Source organism: Oryctolagus cuniculus, chromosome 15, assembly GCF_051225735.1.
Source record: "Oryctolagus cuniculus isolate XC-2025 breed Fujian yellow rabbit chromosome 15, ASM5122573v1, whole genome shotgun sequence".
In the NCBI taxonomy this organism is placed as follows: domain Eukaryota; kingdom Metazoa; phylum Chordata; class Mammalia; order Lagomorpha; family Leporidae; genus Oryctolagus; species Oryctolagus cuniculus.
This window is the reverse complement of record NC_142881.1, coordinates 88,217,361-88,234,784: the sequence shown is the minus strand read 5'-3', so window position 1 is coordinate 88,234,784 and position 17,424 is coordinate 88,217,361. Positions and strand designations below refer to the sequence as shown.

The following is a 17,424-nucleotide window of genomic DNA, read 5'->3' as shown; positions in this document are numbered from 1 at the left end:
AGCCCCGCTACCCTCTCTGGCCCAGATCTGGGGCTGGGGACCCACCCAGAACCATCCACACAGACCAAACATCAGGAACCTGCTGGGAGGCCTTCTGGAGCCCGCACCTTGGCGGGGCGGGGGCTGGGTTTTGCTGTCAGTGACCGTGCAAGGTCCAAGCCTTGCAAGGATGCTCATGGGGACCAGCGGCGGCCACTTCTTTGCCCAAGCCCTTCTGTATGTTCCCGGTGCCTACAGACTCCTCAGCCAGGTTTGAAAGCCGTCCGGTTTCTACCCCACCTCGCACACCTGCTGCAGCCCGGATTCTGGCTGCAGAACCAGGGATTCGATGCTCACATTGTGTTTTGTTTTTTTGTTTGTTTGTTTGTTTGTTTTTTGACAAGCGGTTAGACAGTGTGAGAGAGAGACAGAGAGAAAGGTTTTCCTTCCATTGGTTCACCCCCGCAAATGGCTGCTAAGGCCGACGCAGTGTGCCGATCTGAAGCCAGGAGCCAGGTGCTTCCTCCTGGTCTCCCATGGGGTGCAGGGCCCAAGCACTTGGGCCATCCTCCACTGCACTCCCTGGCCACAGCAGAGAGCTGGACTGGAATAGAAGCAACCAGGACAGAATCCGGCGCCCCATCCGGGACTAGAACCCAGGGTGCCGGCGCCGCAGGCAGAGGATTAGCCTAATGAGCCGCGGCGCCAGCCCGCATTGTCTTTTCCTGTGCTTCTCCGTGAGTGTTTTCCTCTTCTTTCCTCCCCTCCCCGAGCCCCTCCCTTGAAACACCCAGAAGCCAGCCCTGCAGGGAGCACTGAGTTGGAAAACAGCCCCCACAGAACAGCTGCCCCGCACGGCCTCTTCTTGTGTGCGGGCGTCCTGACCTCTCAGCTCTTTCCAGGCACCATGCTCATCATCACAGCCGTGGCCTACTTCCTGCTGAGCAAGCGGAAGAAGAAGAAAGCCACGCCTGAGGCGCCACCCCCGCCCCCACCCGAGCAGTACACGGACCCCTCCAGCAGCGCCGTGAGCACCACGGGCTCCGGGGACACGGAGCAAACCTACACCTTCCACGAGGCCCTCAGGGAGGGGCCGGGGTCCCTCTTCACCCATGTGAAGAGCATCTTGAAGGGGACCAAGAAACCCAGCGCCCTGCAGCGCCCCGACACTCTCACAGAGCTCACGCTGCAGCCGGCCGACTCCCCAGCCAAGAAGAAACAGGTGCACTTCGAAGACAACGTGGTCCGGATCATCCCCACCCTCGCCGAGGGGCTGGAGGAGGGCGACAGTGAGTCAGAGGAGACCACCTCTGATACGACGCCCATCATCCCCACCCCACAGCCCCTGCCCCTGCTGTCTTCACTGTCGGCCACCACCGGCCTGTTCTGAGCTGCTCACCGAGGGGTCTGCGTGGATCCGTGGCCCTGCCTAGGTCCTCTGGGAGGCCCAGACGACCCCACGATGACCATCAGGGGTGTGACGGGCCAGGCATCGGGGAGGCAAATGAGGCCAAGATCACTTGGAGCCAGCACCGGCTCCTCCCTCTTGGCCAGGGGTGGGGGGAATCCCAAAGAGCCCAATACCTCCACCTCGCGCAAGGCTGCAAAAGCCGCGGCCTCTGTTCCGGTGAGGATGGACGATGTCACCTTAGCAGAAACCTGCCCTAGCTGCTGACACTGATCCAGCACTCAGCAAAGGCCCTGAGGACGGCTGGGATGGCCAGGGACACCTTAGCGACTTAAGCATCTCAAAGCAGGTGTCAGAGATGGCCACAAAGGGAGGAAGAGCAGCCGGGCAGGCGGTGGCCCGCATTCTGTGGGTTCTCCCAGGCTGGGCAGAGCTGCAGGCGTGCCAGCGGGGCTCAGGGAAACAAAGCCGTTCTGTGCGCACCAGACAAAGCCGCGCTCATTCCGGAAGCATGGCTCGGGGCTCCCTGCAGCCCCACAACCCGGCCTGCCACAGATGCCATGTGAGTGACGCAAACTCAGAGATGCCGAGTGCCCGTGGCAAGGCAGCAGGGGCTGAGAGAGCCTGGACCGTGGCGCCCTCCGTGTGCAGGGACCAGGAAACACAACATGCGGAGGAGGCACACTCTGCCACACTGGGTGCCCTAGAGGATGAGCATTTGTGGATCCAAAGTGGGAGAGAGGGAGGGTGGGTCTGGGAAGAAGAGAGGGTAGGAGGAGAGCTGGCAGGAGGGCAAGTTCTCTGTCACAGCCCGGAATGAACAAGGGAACGGCATTGTCCTTTGGCCATGAGGCTGTGGCCAGGAAGGCCAGGCGTGTTAATTTTTTTGTTCTAGTGAATGAGAAATCAGAAGAAGGAAGGGATCGCTCCCCAGTGCAGGAGAGGGGGCCGACCCCAGGGCACTCCGAGAGCGCTCGCTTTATGGTCCCTATGAGAAACTCATGTGGTTCTTGCACACTTCAGGACATCCCCGGGTGGGTGTTTGTGCAGCCGTACGGAGGTCCACAGCCAAGCAGAAGTACCATTGCCTGGGTCTTCTTTCAAAGCAGCGCGTGGCAGGCGGCTAACGGTGCCATCCCGAGGGCCCTCCGTGGAGGGGCTGTGGCTTTAGCTGCCACTGAGGAGGGAACTCAGGAGCTGCTCTGGCAGTGAGGGGGGAGTGGATAACATGCTTCCTGGATCTAGGGAGGGGTGGGGGCTGCCCCATTCATGACATGCCACGTGTCCCCTGCGGGCCACTGTGAACAGAAGGAGCCCTGGTATGGAGAAGCCAGCAGCCTTGGGCATTGTCCCCAGTGGACAGGGGCCACAATGGCCTGAGGGTCTCTGGGGAGCTCCATCATCACAGCCAGCGGAGTAAACCTGAAGACCAGCACCATCCTGCTTTTTCTAAAAAAAAAAAAAAAAAAAAAAAGCAAACGATTTATTTATTTCTTTAAAAGTTAGAGTTCACAGAGAGAGGAGAGACAGAGAGAAAGAGAGAGAAAGAGGTCTTCCATCCGCTGGTTCACTCCCCAGTTGGCTGCAATGGCCAGAGCTGTGCCAATCTGAAGCCAGGAGCCAGGAGCTTCCTCCAGGTCTCCCACACGGGTGCAGGGGCCCAAGGACTTGGGCCAGCTTCTACTGCTTTCCCAGGCCATAGCAGAGAGCTGGATCAGAAGAGGAGGAGCCGGGACTCCAACCAGCGCCCATATGGAATGCCGGCACTGCAGGTGGCAGCTTTTCCCTCTACGTCACAGTGCCACCGGCCCCAGTGTCAGCCCCAGCACTGTCCTGTTTTCAAGAAACACTTCTGCAAACCCAAGGCCTCAGCACCATGGCGGCTGTGTCTCAGAGTCGAGGAGGCGTGGGTTGAGAGTCCCTCCCCCCCAGGGGGGTGGTGATGTGCATGTGATCTTGACACAACCAGGCTTTCTGGTCTGGGAAGAAACACTCCGCGGGGTGTGAGTGCTACAGGACTGCTGGGAATCTAGCTAGGGATGAATTAAGGCACCAACACTAAACTAAGCTCCCATGAGCTCACTACACAGGCCGTAGACCCTTCACCCTGGCCCCTTCCCCATAAGCGGCTCCGCTTGGTTCTTAGCCCGAGCCCTTGGGAACCACATCCTCACCCAGTGGCACCCCCACAAACGTGACAGTGCCCCCCACCTTTGCTGAGAAGCAAAGGAGAGAAGGGCTGACCCCATTGTGGCCTCCTCCCTCCCTGTCTCTCTTGGCTGAAACGAGAATGGATGCTTTGCAGGGTGGAATAGAGCACTAGGCTGGGAACCCTGCACCTGCCATCAGCATGCTGAGGGAGCTTGGCCGTGCCTCTTCCCTTCTCTGGTTCCCATGCCCAGTGCACCGTGTCCCTATCACTGTGGGACCCCTACAGCACAGAAGGTCTGAGAGTAGCACAATGCAGGTTCCGTCTCTGAGTCCCAGAGCCAGCACTGGGGCATACACAACCCCCTCCCCCAGCTCAGTCAAATAGCACAGTGGGCCAACAGGTCCCCTGGGGCATCCACCACCACCACCACCCCCATCAACCCTCAGTGCTGAGGTTTGTTTGTTTGTTTTTTAGATTTATTTATTTGAAAGCTAGAGTTACAGTGAGGGAAAGAGAGAGAGAGAAGAGAGAGAGAGGAGAGAGAGAGAGGTCTTCAATCCGCTGGTTCATTCCCCAAATGGCTGCAATGGCCAGAGCTGGGCTGATCCGAAGCCAGGAGCCAGGAGTTTCTTCCACATGGGCGCAGGGGCCCAAGCACTGGGGCCATCTTCCACTGCTTTTCCCAGGCCGTTAGCAGGGAGCTGCATCAGAAATGGAGCAGCCAGATACAAGACAGCACCCATATGCGATGCTGGCATCACCGGTGATGGCTTAACCTAGTGCACCACAGCTCCGGCCCCCGGGCATCTTCTTAAAGCAATTATCGGCCTGTGATCCTCTTGCTTGCAAAGTCTGTTCGAATGTCTTGGCTGTTTTTGAGTTGAGTCCTTTGTCTTTGTATGCTTTAAGAGTTGTTTATATATTCTGGATAAAAACCCTTACAGGTGTAAGATTTGCCAATGTTTTCTCTGATTCTCTGAGTTCCCTTTGCACTTTTCTCATAGTGTATGCCCTTGGAAGTGCAACAGATTCAGTTTTGGTGGACTGCAATTGTCTTTTTTTTTTCTTTTGTGCCCAAATCTTGGAAACCATTGCCTAACCAAAGGTCTTGGAGATCCATTCCTATGTTTTCTTCTGAGAGTTTTATAGTTTCATCTCTTGTATTTGGGCAATGATAAATTGAGTATTTTTAGTGTGATGGGACATGGGACTTTATCTCTTACATGTGGATATCCAGTTGATATAGCACCATTTATTGAGTCAACTTGTTTTGGGATCTCTGTCAAAAAGTCAAACATCGTGGAAGAAGGGGTTTAAATCTGAACTTGTATCTCTGTCCCATTGGCCTGTGTGTCTGTCCTAATGCCATCCCTACACTGCTGCCGTCACTGTAGCCTTGCAGGATTTTTTTAAAGATTTATTTTATTTATTTGAAAGACAGAGTTACAGAGGAGAGCCAGAGAGAGGTCTTCCATCCATTGGTTCACTCCCCAAATGACTGCAATAGCCAGAGCTGTGTTGATCCGAAGCCAGGAGCCAGGAGCTTCCTCTGAGTCTCTCAAATGGGTGCAGGGACCCAAGGACTTGGGCCATCTTCTACTGCTTTCCCAGGCCACAGCAGAGAGCTGCATCGGAAGAGGAGCAGCCGGGACTCGAACCAGCGCCCATATGGGATGCCGGAGCTGCGGGAGGAGGATTAACCTACTGCACCATGGCACTGGCCCCCTGCAGAAAGTTTTAAAAGCAGAAACTGTGAACCCCCAGCTTCGCTTGTTTGCAAGATTGTTTTGACAATTCTGAGTTCATCACACTTCTGTTTGATTTTTACGATCAGCTTGTCAATTTCAGCAAAAAAAAAAAAATCAGAATTTTAATAGAGATCTCCTTGACTCTAGATAAATTTGGGAAGTATCCCATCTTAACAATATGAGTCTTCCAACCCAGGAATGAGGGCTGTCTTTCTGCTTGTTTATATCATCTTTAATTTTTGGTTAAAACATTTACTGTAATGTCTCATAGCTTCCAATGTGCAAGCCTCACACTTTTGGCCAAAATTATTTCTAAGCATTTTATTCTTTTTTCATGTTTTTTTGTAAATTAAATTGTTCTCTGAATTTCATGTCAGATGCTAGCATGCAGAAATACAATTTGGTTTTCTGTATCAGTCTTGTATTTCATAAACTTGCTGAACTAGCTTATTACTTATAACAGGTTTTTTTTTAGATTGATTGATTTATTTGAAAGGCAGAGTTACAGGGAGAGAGAGAGAGAGAGAGAGAGAGATCATCCACCTGCTGGTTCATTCCCCAGATGACTGCAAAGTCCAAGGCTGGAGCCAGGAGCTTCCGCCAGGTCTCCCCACATGGGTACAGGGACCCTGGCACTTGCCACCTTCCTCTGCTTTCCCAGACATATTAGCAGGGTGCTGGATGGAAAGTGGAGCAGCCGGGACTTGAATACAAGATACCAGCATCACAGGTGATGGCTTTACCCACTACACCACAACCCTGGCTGATTACAATAGTTTTTTTTTTTTTAATTTTTTTGACAGGCAGAGTGGACAGTGAGAGAGAGAGAGAGACAGAGAGAAAAGTCTTCCTTTGCCATTGGTTCACCCTCCAATGGCCGCCACGGCTGGCGCGCTGCGGCCAGTGCACCGCGCTGATCCGAAGCCAGGAGCCAGGTGCTTCTCCTGGTCTCCCATGGGGTGCAGGGCCCAAGCACTTGGGTCATCCTCCACTGCACTCCCTGGCCACAGCAGAGAGCTAGACTGGAAGAGAAGCGACCGGGACAGAATCCGGCGCCCCGACCGGGACTAGAACCCGGGGTGCCGCGCTGCAGGCGGAGGATTAGCATAGTGAGCTGCGGCGCCAGCCGTTTTTATTTTTTTTTTAAGATTTATTTATTTGAAAGGCAGAGTTGGAGAGACAGAGAAAGAGAGAGTTTCCATCCTCTGGTTCACTCTCCAAATGGCCTCAATAGCCAGGAGTGGGCCAGCCTGAAGCCAGGAGCCAGAAGCTTCTTCCAGGTCTCCCACATGGGTGCAGGGGCCCAAGGACTTGGGCCATCCTCCACTACTTTCCCAGGCCATAGCAGAGAGCTGGATCAGAAGTGGAACAGCCGGGGCTCAAACCAGCGCCCATATGAGATGCCAGTGCTGCAGGCCGGGGCTTTAACCCGCTACGACACAGCTCCAACCCCTGGACCTACTTTGATAACAGACTCTTTCTCCAGGAAGGAACCCGCTGCTGTGACTGTGATGTCAATCCACTGATGAGGCCAAAGCCCTTATGGCCTGGTCACTCCCCGGTACTGCTATGCTGGGGTTTCGTTTCCAGCAGGAGAACTTTGCAGCGGACATGCGCAGCCCAGCTACAGCGAGGAAGGGAAGTGTGCTGATAAGAACTCGGCCGTTCAAGTGCGTGAGCCAGACGTGAGCTGGACATCAGGTGCTCGCCAGCCGTGTGACCAGAGGGTGGGGGACTCCTCTGAGCCTCCCCTCATCCACTGGTAAAGAGGGTGGCTGAGGATGAAGGACAATGTAAACGGGAAACCTCCAATGCTCCGACAGCTGCTGCCACCCAGCTTTCTCTGCAGGCGGTGAGTTACTCTCGTCCACTCTAGCCTGTTGCTCGCAGCTCAGCCCGGAGCCTGCACCTTGCTCATGGCACGTTTGTCCAAGAAGCAAGCCTGAGCCTCATTTCCCAGGGCCCCACCCCTTCCTGCTCCTCACTGGTCTCTCAAAAGACACCATATCCAAGCGGGAAGACCCTTGCCCCATCCCCTGTGTCCACAAAAGGGCACTCATCCAGCTGATATCTGTCCTGCCAAGCCCTGGCTCAGCCGTTGGCCCATGGTGTGTTGTCAGCTGTTTGAATGCTTGGAGAAGACAGGGAAAGGGTAGCATTCTTGGGAGACAGGGAGGGATGGCCCGGGTTGGCTGGAATCGGGCTATCCCTGGGGGACCCACCTGGCTGGCTGAATGTCTTGCCATGGTCTAGAGAAGAGGGCTCCCACGTGGGTGCAGGGGCCCAAGGACTTGGGCCATCTTCTACTGCTTTCCCAGGCCATAGCAGAGAGCTGGATCGGAAGTGGAGCAGCTGGGACTCGAACCAGCCTCCATATGGGATTCTGGCACTGCAGGCGGTGGCTTTATCCGCTATGCCTCAGCACCAGCCCTGGCCGTGGGACTTTAAGATGCCCTTTGAGGAGCAGATAACAAGGGCAGGAAGTGGGCCACGCCTCTGATGCCTCATTTGTCCCTGATCAGCTGCTTCTGTCTGAAGCTGCGCATGGCCCCCGAGGCTTGGGGGTGTCACCCACCGTGAGTGTTTCAGTTTCCAGCCGCCAGGAACCTGCATGTGACACTTGCAGGCCCTGAGTCTCGGGTTCCGCTTTCCACAGCACAGAATATTCCTTTCTGTGAAGCCAGGGCCACGGTACAAACTTGGAGACCAGGTTGCTAAGGACAGACATCAGTTTAACCCAGTAAACCTTTTTTTTAAAAGGATTTATTTATTAATTTGAAGGTCAGTGTTCTAGAGAGAGAGAGAGAGAGAGAGAGAGAGAGAGATCTTCCACCCACTGGTTTACTCCCCAAATAGCCCCAACAGCAGAGGCTGGGCCAAGTCGAAGCCAGGAGCCAGGAACTCCATCTAGGTCTCTCATATGAGTAGCAGGGGCCCAAGTGCTTGAGCCATCTTCTGTTGCTTTCCCAGAAGCATTAGCAGGGAGCTAGATCAGAAGCAGAGCAGCAGGGGCTTGAACCGGAGCTCATATGAGATGCCAGCATTGGAGGTGGCAGCTTAGACCCCAGCACCACCAACGCCCCAGCACATATTCATTAAGGACCTCCTGTGTGGATCAGGCAACACACAAGGTGCCAAGGCCAAGGAGGGTCCCAGCGTGGTGCCTGATCCCACTCTAAGTGTGGCTGACATGGCACATTTCAATAAAACTGGAACCAGTACGCAGGAGACTCTCTACCCCTTCCTCTGCCCCTCTGCCCGCTCATCTGACTGGGTGACCCTACGGTCCCGTCTTAGCACCGGTTCCTGCAGCTGGCATGAACAGGTGGCTTAGCCAGCCCTGGAGTGTGGATCAGGCTGCCCACAGGGTCAGAGTCTGCAGGGAGCCCCTTCCTGGTTCAGACAGCTGCCTGTCTGCTGTGTCCCCATGTGATGGACAGGGGTCATCTCTCTTGGGTCTCTCTCTCTCTCTTTTTTTTTTTTTTTTTTTTGACAGGCAGAATTAGACAGTGAGAGAGAGAGAGAGAGGGAGAGAGAAAGTCTTCCTTCCATCCCAAATGGCCTTTGCAGCCAGCACTGCACCAATCCGAAGCCAGGAGCCAGGTGCTTCCTCCTGATCTCCCACGCGGGTGCAGGGCCCAAGCACTCGGGCCATCCTCCACTGCCTTCCCGAGCCACAGCAGAGAGCTGGACTGGAAAAGGAGCAACCGGGATTAGAACCAGTGCCCCAACCGGGACTAGAACCTGGGGTGCCGGCGCCGCAGGCAGAGGATTAGCCTAGTGAGCCGCGGCGCCGGCCTCTTGGGTCTCTTCTTACAAGAGCCGGCATCCCACCTGTGAGGGCTCCATGCAAGCGCTCTCATTGCCTCCCAAGGGCTCCACCTCCTGCTTGCATCCTGTTGAGGACCAGGCATCAGCGTGTGTTTCTGGAGGGGACACGCTCAGCCCACGCTGGTCCCTTTCAGCCAAGTCACCAAATGGGACTCCAGTTTGGGGGGTGGGGCAGTGGGCAGTGGAGATGGAGAGTGAATAGGACAGAAGAAGGTGGAGATGGAGGCAGAGAGGGAGTGAGAGGCTGACAGCACTGGCTCAGGTGTGAGAAGGCACAGGGGCCAGCTCCTGGTGTTGGTTATCTCATGACGACTGCCGCTCTGAACACCAGGCTACCCTCCCTCAATACACACAGCCCCGGGGTGGTCTTGTGGCCCTGCTGCTCGCCCTACAGGAGCCTGGCCCTTCTTCTGCTCACCCTGGGCAGCTGACAGGCCTGAGCAGAGCCGGGCCCCAGCAGAGCCTGGGAGCCGTGTCCACCCCCAACCCCATCCCTGCCAACTCCAGTGTCTACAAGGCCCCAGCCCAGGACAAGAATCCCAGCCACACAGCCTCTCCCCCTGCCCCATGCAGCTAAGAAGTGGCTCAGAAAATGTCACCTGGATGCCTAGGGACACGGCATACACATTGCCCCTGCCATGGGTTTCCTTCCCGGAGTCCAGCTCTGCTGCTTTCCTGCTGGCTGCCCTCTCCCGCCCAGCTGGTTGGCAGGGAGATCCCAGTGCACAGCCTCCCCTGAGGACCCTGCCCCTGACTCCAGGGTTCACCGGCTCCCTCCTCCAATCCACAGCAGCCTGGGTGGGGGATGGGGCCGGGGCCCTTCCTCCTGCATGTGTACTTTCAGTTCCCGATTTTTGGGCATGGGTGGCTTCCTTGGCCCCCTGGGTCACACCCCTCCATCCGGGTCCTTTCCTGTGTGTGCAAGGAGCCCTGCCCCTTGGACTTCTCTCTCTCTCTCTCTAGCCTGCCCCGTCCTCCACTTAAGGCCCTGCTCACTCATCACAGCCCTGAGCTTGCTTCCTGTGATGAGGAGCAGGCACTGTTACATGCAGGACACCTGGTTCCTGAAGATGACTTTGAGAATTAACTGATTTAACCAACCTTGGAACTGCTCACTCCCAGGACTTTTCATGATGTCACACAGCAAAGTCCCCTGTGTTTGGGTTTTTTGGTTCTTCCCTGGGGAAAAGCCTGGCCACTCACAGAATAGCTTATCCACTCTCCTGCTCTGCAAGGCACAACAGCAGGATAACATCTGATGCTCCCATTAAGTCTTTTTTTTTTTTTTTTTTGGACAGGCAGAGTTAGACAGTGAGAGAGAGAGAAACAGAGAGAAAGGTCTTCCTTTCCATTGGTTCACCCCCCAAATGGCTGCTACGGTGGGTGCGCTGCGCCGATCCGAAGCCAGGAGCCAGCTCCTTCCTCCTGGTCTCCCATGCGGGTGCAGGGCCCAAGGACTTAGGCCATCCTCCACTGCACTCCCGGGCCACAGCAGAGAGCTGGACTGGAAGAGGAGCAACCGGGACAGAATCCGGCGCCCCGATCGGGACTAGAACCCGGAGTACCAGCGCTGCAGGCGGAGGATTAGCCTAGTGAGCTGGGGCGCCAGCCGACCATTAAGTCTTTCTCTGTAGACCCAGTCGGGCCTGTTCTGGTAAATAAAGTTTTATTGGAATACAGCCTCATTCTCTCATTTGCATATTGTCCAAGGTTGCTTTTTTTAAGAATATGTTTTTATTTTGTTTATTTGAAAGGCAGAGAGACAGAGAAAGAGGGACAGAGAGACAGACAGAGATCAGCCCTTCACTCAAATGCTCACAACCATCAGGGCTGGGCCAGGCCGAATCCGGGAGCCGAGCTCAATACAAGTCTCCCACATGAATGGCAGGGATCGGAGCGCTAGAGCTGCCTCCCAGGGTGTGCTGAATTGGCAGGAAGCTGGAATCTGGAACAGAGCTGGGACTCCAATGCAGGCACTCCCATACAGGGTGTGGGTGCCCAAAGCCCAAGGGGCAATTAGCTGCTGTACCAATGTCCATCCGTTTTTCAAATATTTGTGGTTCTCACTGGGTTGAATCCATGGGTGCGGACTCAGAGATGCGCTGGGTAACTACATATATGTACTCGTGTGTGTGTGTGTGTTGATCATGCATGCATGGCTCTAATGTCACAGCTATAATTATTGTAGCAAAACTGGTGACATGAGTCTGGGGCCGTGTCCTGGTGTGTATGACAATTTACGAGACTGGACACAATGGTGAGAGTAGAAAGTAAGGGAAAGCGAAGATCTGAACAATACGATAGATGGGAGGGGCTGGCAGAAAGAGACACCAAGCGGCTAGCCAAGGTCTCACAATCTAGGGGTATTTGTGTGTTCTTAGCACGTTATCTCCAAAGAGCAAATGCAGTGGTTACACACTAAGCTACTGTGCAGGCAGGAGCAGTCTTTTTTTAAGATTCATTTATTTATTTTAAAGGCAGAGTTTGAGAGAGAGAGAGAGATCTCCCATCTGCTGGTTCATTCCCCAAATGACTGCAGTTGGCTATCACAGGCCAGACCAAAGCCAGGAGCCAGGAGCTTCTTCCAGGTCTCCCATGCAGGTGCAGGGGCCCAAGGACTTGGGCCATCTTCTCCTGCTTTCCCGGGTGCATTAGCAGGGAGCTGGATCAGAAGTGGAACAGCCGGGACTTGAACTGGCGTCCATATGGGATGCACTGTAGGAGGTGGCTTTACCCACTACGCCACAGCGCCACCCCAATGGAGCCTTTTCTGACTGGTTTGTGCCGAAACCTCAATCTTGTTGTCAGTTGGCAAATATTTGTGACTAGGGGCTTCCATCCTGATTTGTTTAGTGTGCACTTGCTGGCCGAGAGCTGCAGCATGGAGCCAGCCTGGCCTGCTTCCAGTCCCCAGCTCCTCATCACCGCGGCAGCTTATTTGTTATCCTCAGAGAGTTTTCCAAGTGAAAAGCCAGAGAGGTCTCCGAAGTGGTGACCAAGCTCGAGAAGGTTCGGTCATTAGACAGAAGGCTCCAACCTCCCTTAAACACACAGGTCCTCAGTTACAAAACTCACGGAGGCAATTTGGGGGGCGGGCCACCCCCATCAGGCCTGGAGCAGCACAGAGCTGGCTTTGATGCGGCCAGGGAGGAGAGGTCGGAGAGAATGGGACTTGTCTAAAGCACGAGGTTCATAGGTCAGGCCTGACTGCCCCTGGGGAATGCTTAGCATTCCTGGGAAGCCTCACTGGGAAATGGAGATAATGGAGATGGGGGAAGATCAGTCTTCCCTCTCCTCCCCAGGAGCAGCCTGGCTGGTGCACTTCCCAGAATGCCCTGAGGAGGGTCTGTCCAGGAAGACACAGACCAGGGGCTGCACAGACAGCCCCTGTTGTAGGCAAAATGTCCTGCGCGCTGTCTGAAGCTTCCATTTTCCCACCGTCTGGGGCGTCTCCACTTCCTGTGGCTGTGGTACACCCTGGCTGGGGGTGAGGGCCTAGCTGCCAGCCTTACTTCTTGCTGTTCAAGGAACTCTCTGTCCATACAACAGCAGGCTCTTTGTGGGACAACTATCTATCTCTTAATACCTTCTCCTGGAAAATTGCTGCTCTCATACAAGCCTGCGTTTCACGTCCCGCCTGGCTCCCCCAGTTCAGCACACAGTCCCCATGCTTAATCATCGAATCCAGCCGGTGAGCAACATAGGGTGGTGTTCTGATCGCATTAAAATCTTAGTTATATTGAACATGTGCTTTGTGCAGGAGTCTCGCATTGCCATAGTCATTTTCATCTTACCATTAAGATAACATCTGCTTGAGACTGGTGCTGTAGCCTCTGGCACCAGCATCCCCTGTGGGTGGTGCTGGTTCAAGTCCCGGCCACTCCACTTCCAATCCAGCTCTCTGCTATGGCCTGAGAAAGCAGCGGAAGATGGCCCAAGTGCTTGGGCCCCTGCACCCAGGTGGCAGACTCGGAAGAAGCTCCTGGCTCCTGGCTCCTGGCTTCAGATCGGTGCAGCTCTGGCCATTGCAGCCACTTGGAGAGTGAACCAGCAAATGGATGACCTCTCTCTCTCTCTCTCTCTCTCTCTCTCTCTCTCTATCTCTCTGTCTGTAACTCTGCCCCTCAAATAAATAAATGAATCTTTAAAAAATATCATCTGCTCACAATAAATCAAATTCCAGCAATAATGATCGACTTTCTAAGAGTCAGCACCCAGCTGCACCCCACCCCCGGGAGCACAACCCAAGTTGCAGATTGTGAGGATGGGTGGGGAGGGACCCAGGTCCCAGGGGAGGCTGGGGAAGGCAGGAAAGCCTAGGGAAGGAGAAGGATTCCCCCTCCCCAGCTTTCCATGTGCACTGTTGGGTAAAACCTAACAAGTGTGTATGTCCAGGCTCAGGAAGAGGGGGAGGAGAGGCGGAGAGAAACAGCTCCTGGGTCACCAGCAAGCCAGGCCTTGCCGTCGCGTACCTACTGCTGTTACTTATTAATAAGAACAGTGCCCACACGTAGAGTTCAGAAGATTAAATGAGATATTACACGGAACGCCGGGCACTCCGTGAACTTGAGCCCAGCTCAGAGCCGGAAGCAGCCAAAGTTCTCAGCTTTGGCTGCTCAGCAGACTTCCGGGTGGGACTTTACAGAGCACCCATCCAGGGATTTGCCAGGCTGGACCCAGGAACCAGTCATTCAATCCATTTCTCCCACATGGGGCGGCAGGGACCCCACCACGGGAGCCGTCACCACGCTCCCAGGGTGCCTTAGCAGGGAGCTGGAAGCAGGAGCGGAGGTGAGAACTCGAATCCCGGACTCTGACTGGGACACAGGTTTCTTGAGAGCTTGTTTGGAGGTTCTAGCAGGGGAGCACAGCTACTCGTATACCCTTGACCGAAGACCGGTCCTCCTCTAGTGGGGAAGGTCGTCCTCTTCGACCGAGCGCGCAGCTTCGGGAGGGACGCACATGGAGCGGTGAGGGAGGAAGGGGACACCTGCCTAGCCAGCCAGATCAGCCGAATCAACCCTGGTGATCAATGGGGTGACAGATGTCGCAGCCAGATCGCCCTCACATCCTGGGACACGGGTTTCTTAACAGGTGTACAACCTCAACACAAAGACACCTGTCCCTTTCCAGGTAACTATAATCTTCAGCCCAAATACGAGGAACCACAGGTTCGCATCAAAGACCAGCAACCCAGAGGCTGCTGACCACTGTAAAGAAAATATTACTGGAACGCTCACAAAGAAACAAACAATCCTGCCAACACTGGCGCCTCCCGGCCCTGACGTCCTGACTTAGGGGAGCAAACATGGTTTGGGCAGTCACACCCACATGGACAAAGGGCTGGAGTCAATCACTCCTTCCTCCCAAAAGGGAAGATCCCCTTTTTTTTTAAGTACTTGTTAAAGGACAGGAATCACTGTACCCAAACTGATTTCTGCACAGTGGGAGAACAAGGCTTTCCCAAAGCATAACCATAAAGGACCAATAACGCATAAAGTGCACCTGCACGTGTGTGTGCGTGTGTGTGTCTCTGTGTCTGTGTGTATATGTGCGTGTGTCTGTGCATGTGTCTGTGTTTGTGTGTGTATGTGTCTGTGTGTACATGTGTGCGTGTGTCTTCTGTCTCTATGTGTATCTCTGTGTGTCTGTGTGTGCTTGTGTCTGTGTGTGCGTATGTCTGTGTCTATATGTGTGCCTGTGTGTCTGTGTGTGTCTCTGTGTCTATGTGTGTCTCTGTGTGTGTATGTGTGTGCGTGTGTCTGTGTCTCTGTGTGTGTCTGTGTCTCTGTGTGTGTCTGTGTCTCTGTGTGCTTCTGTTTAATAGGAAGGCACTTGCACAGCTCCTGCCATTGAAATCTATGTCCATTTGGGAAATGAGTGATCACTTGCAGCCTGCCTGTCTCCAGTACCTGTAGGAGAGCTCCACCTACCAGTCGGAAGTTGGTCTTGATACGCTCATAGGTGGAGTTCATGAAAGCCAATGAAAGCCCCAGGAAGGAAGGCTCAGTGGTCACTGATGGCTAGCCTCGCCATATCCGAGCGCTGCTTCAAGTGCAGGCAGCTCCACTTCTGATCCAGCTCCCTGCTAGTGCACCTGGGAAAGCAGCGGAAGATGGATGTCACTTGGGCCTCTGCCACCCACATGGGAGGCCTGGATGGGGTTCTAGGCTCATGGGTTCAGCTTGGCCCAGCCCTGGCCATTGCAGCCATTTGGGGAGTCAAACAGCAGATGGAAGATACCACTCGCTCTCTCTCTCTCTCTCTCTCTCTGTAATTGTCTTTCCAGTAAATAAATACATCTTTTAAAAATAACTTAAAGCAAATGGTCCCAGTTACTAATATAATTTATCTTAAAATCAGAAATCTGCAATGCATCTCAACAGGATGGGATTGTACCCGAGTGTTTTCAGTTGTTACCCTGGAAGTGTGGGGTGGGAGAGGGGCACAGAGGAAGAGCAGCATCCCCCCCCCCAACCCCAGGCCTCAGGCCACTCCAGAGCAGAGCAGGCTGCTCCACAGCGCCCTCACCAGGCACACCAAGGCTCAGCTCCGGAGCCCTTCCCCACTGGCCAATCACACAGGAGTTCCTTTCTTGGGCTGTTTGATAAGACATTGGACCAGAACTTTTCCTGTTGACTTTTTACAGGTCTTACCAGTCAGGCTGGAAAGCTCACAAAAGAAAGACACTTTTTTTTCTTTTGTTTGTTTAATATTTGAAGGCAGAGTTATAGTGAGAGAGAGGATGAAAGAGATCTTCCATCCACTGGTTCACTACCTGAATGGCTTTAACAGCCAGTATTCAGTAAGGCTGAAGTCAGGAGCCAGGAGCTTCCTCCAGGTCTCCCACACGGGTGCAGGGGCCCAAGCACTTGGGCCATCTTCTGCTGCTATCCCAGGCCATAGCAGAGAGCTGGATGGGAAGTGGAGCAGCCGGGATTCAAACTGGCATCCTGATATGAGTTCTGATGTCTACTGGCGGCTTAACACACTAATCAACAGGGAGGGGCATTAGACAGGGGGCAAGTGATTTGTGAGTGAAGACCTGATGGAGGTGAGGGAGGGAGCCTGCAAACATCTCAGGAAGAGCCTTCCAGGGAGCGTGAGCAGCTCATGCAAAGGCCCTGAGACAAGAGGAGGAACAGGGTGACCGGGGCACGGAGGACGGGGGGCGGGCAGAAGGACAGGAGGTCAGAGCAGGGGACAAGGTCGCCTGGGGAAGGCATTGGCCACCCAGTGCCCCTGGTCATCTGTGGCCTGTGCAAACCGTTTTGTTGGAACTGCTGCCATGCCATGTGGTTGTTTTCAAAAACACTGCCCGGAAAGCTGGCCCCTCCTCACGTAGGAACAGGGCCCCTGACCACACACGTGGATCCTGTGTGAGCCAGCAGTGTTGCAGGGGATCCTGCACCGGGATCCTGCTGGGGCACAGGCAGGTGGCCGCCCTGGGGGTAGCAGCAGTGCAGCAGCGGAAACCAGGGCAGGAAAGATAATTCACACTCAGGTGCTCGAGATCCCCAGAGAACTGTCTGTCACCCCGGAGGCTGTGTTCACCTCTCCTGTTGGGTGCCCGTGAATTCTGGGGTCTGATGCTGGCGGGTTGACAGCTCCGCTGAATTTTACCCTCTGTCTTCTGGGTCTCAGCAAGTGTGTCCTGAGAGGACATCCGGTCAGCAGCCTCGGGGACCCCTCCTGAGCCGGCAGTGGGTGGGCCCCGCTCCAGGAATTCGAGGGAGGCTCCCCAGCTGCTCCTATTCAGCCCCCTGTATTTTGCAGGTGTGGCAACAGGTGCAGGGGGCAGAGCCTGGCCTTCTCGGAAGTGGGGGTCCACAGGCCCCTGCGTTTTTCCAGAAGCTCTGAACCGACCCTTGCCCCAGGAAGACGGAAGAGGACACGCAGGTAGGCTCAGGCCGGGTCGCCGCGGCCGGGACCCAGGGCCGCATTTATTCTCCTCCAAGGCCAGGTCTGCAAGACCACACCAGCTAAGAACATCAAACACTCCAGCGTCCAGAGAAGCTCCCAGCCCCACGTCGGCCCCAAGGCCATGAGAGGAGGCGCAAGGGTCTGCGCTACCCCGGACCCCCGGACTCCCGGCCTCGGCTCTCCGCGCGTCCCGGGGACCCCCAGGCGGGCGGGACACCGACGCCCCTTACTAACTCCGACCACCTGAGCGCGGACTCAGCTTCTAGTGCCTGGGGCTGGGAGGGGCGGAGTCGGACGGACGGGGAGGTGCCATTGGCTGCTGAAGAGTAAGGGGCGTGCCCGGGGTGTGGCGTTGGCCGGGCTTGGGGCGGGACGGATGGGAC

The 17,424-nt window shown here is 55.0% G+C and overlaps 1 protein-coding gene across 3 annotated transcripts in view; it reads left to right on the top strand.

The window, feature by feature from the left end:
• TMEM72 (transmembrane protein 72) overlaps positions 1-10,793 on the top strand; it is a 30,569-nt gene extending 19,776 nt beyond the window's left edge. For 2 of the 3 annotated variants that reach the window (XR_016221851.1, XR_016221852.1), the window contains exons 5-6: positions 882-7,139; positions 10,417-10,793. Coding sequence is in view for 1 of the 3 variants with exons in the window: in XM_002722526.6 (XP_002722572.2) it covers positions 882-1,369 (488 nt within the window). In the remaining 2 variants the exon portion in view is untranslated. Of the gene's footprint in view, positions 1-881 lie in introns of all 3 variants that reach the window. The other variant, XM_002722526.6, reaches the window with a different exon arrangement.
• The last annotated feature ends 6,631 nt before the right edge of the window (positions 10,794-17,424 follow it).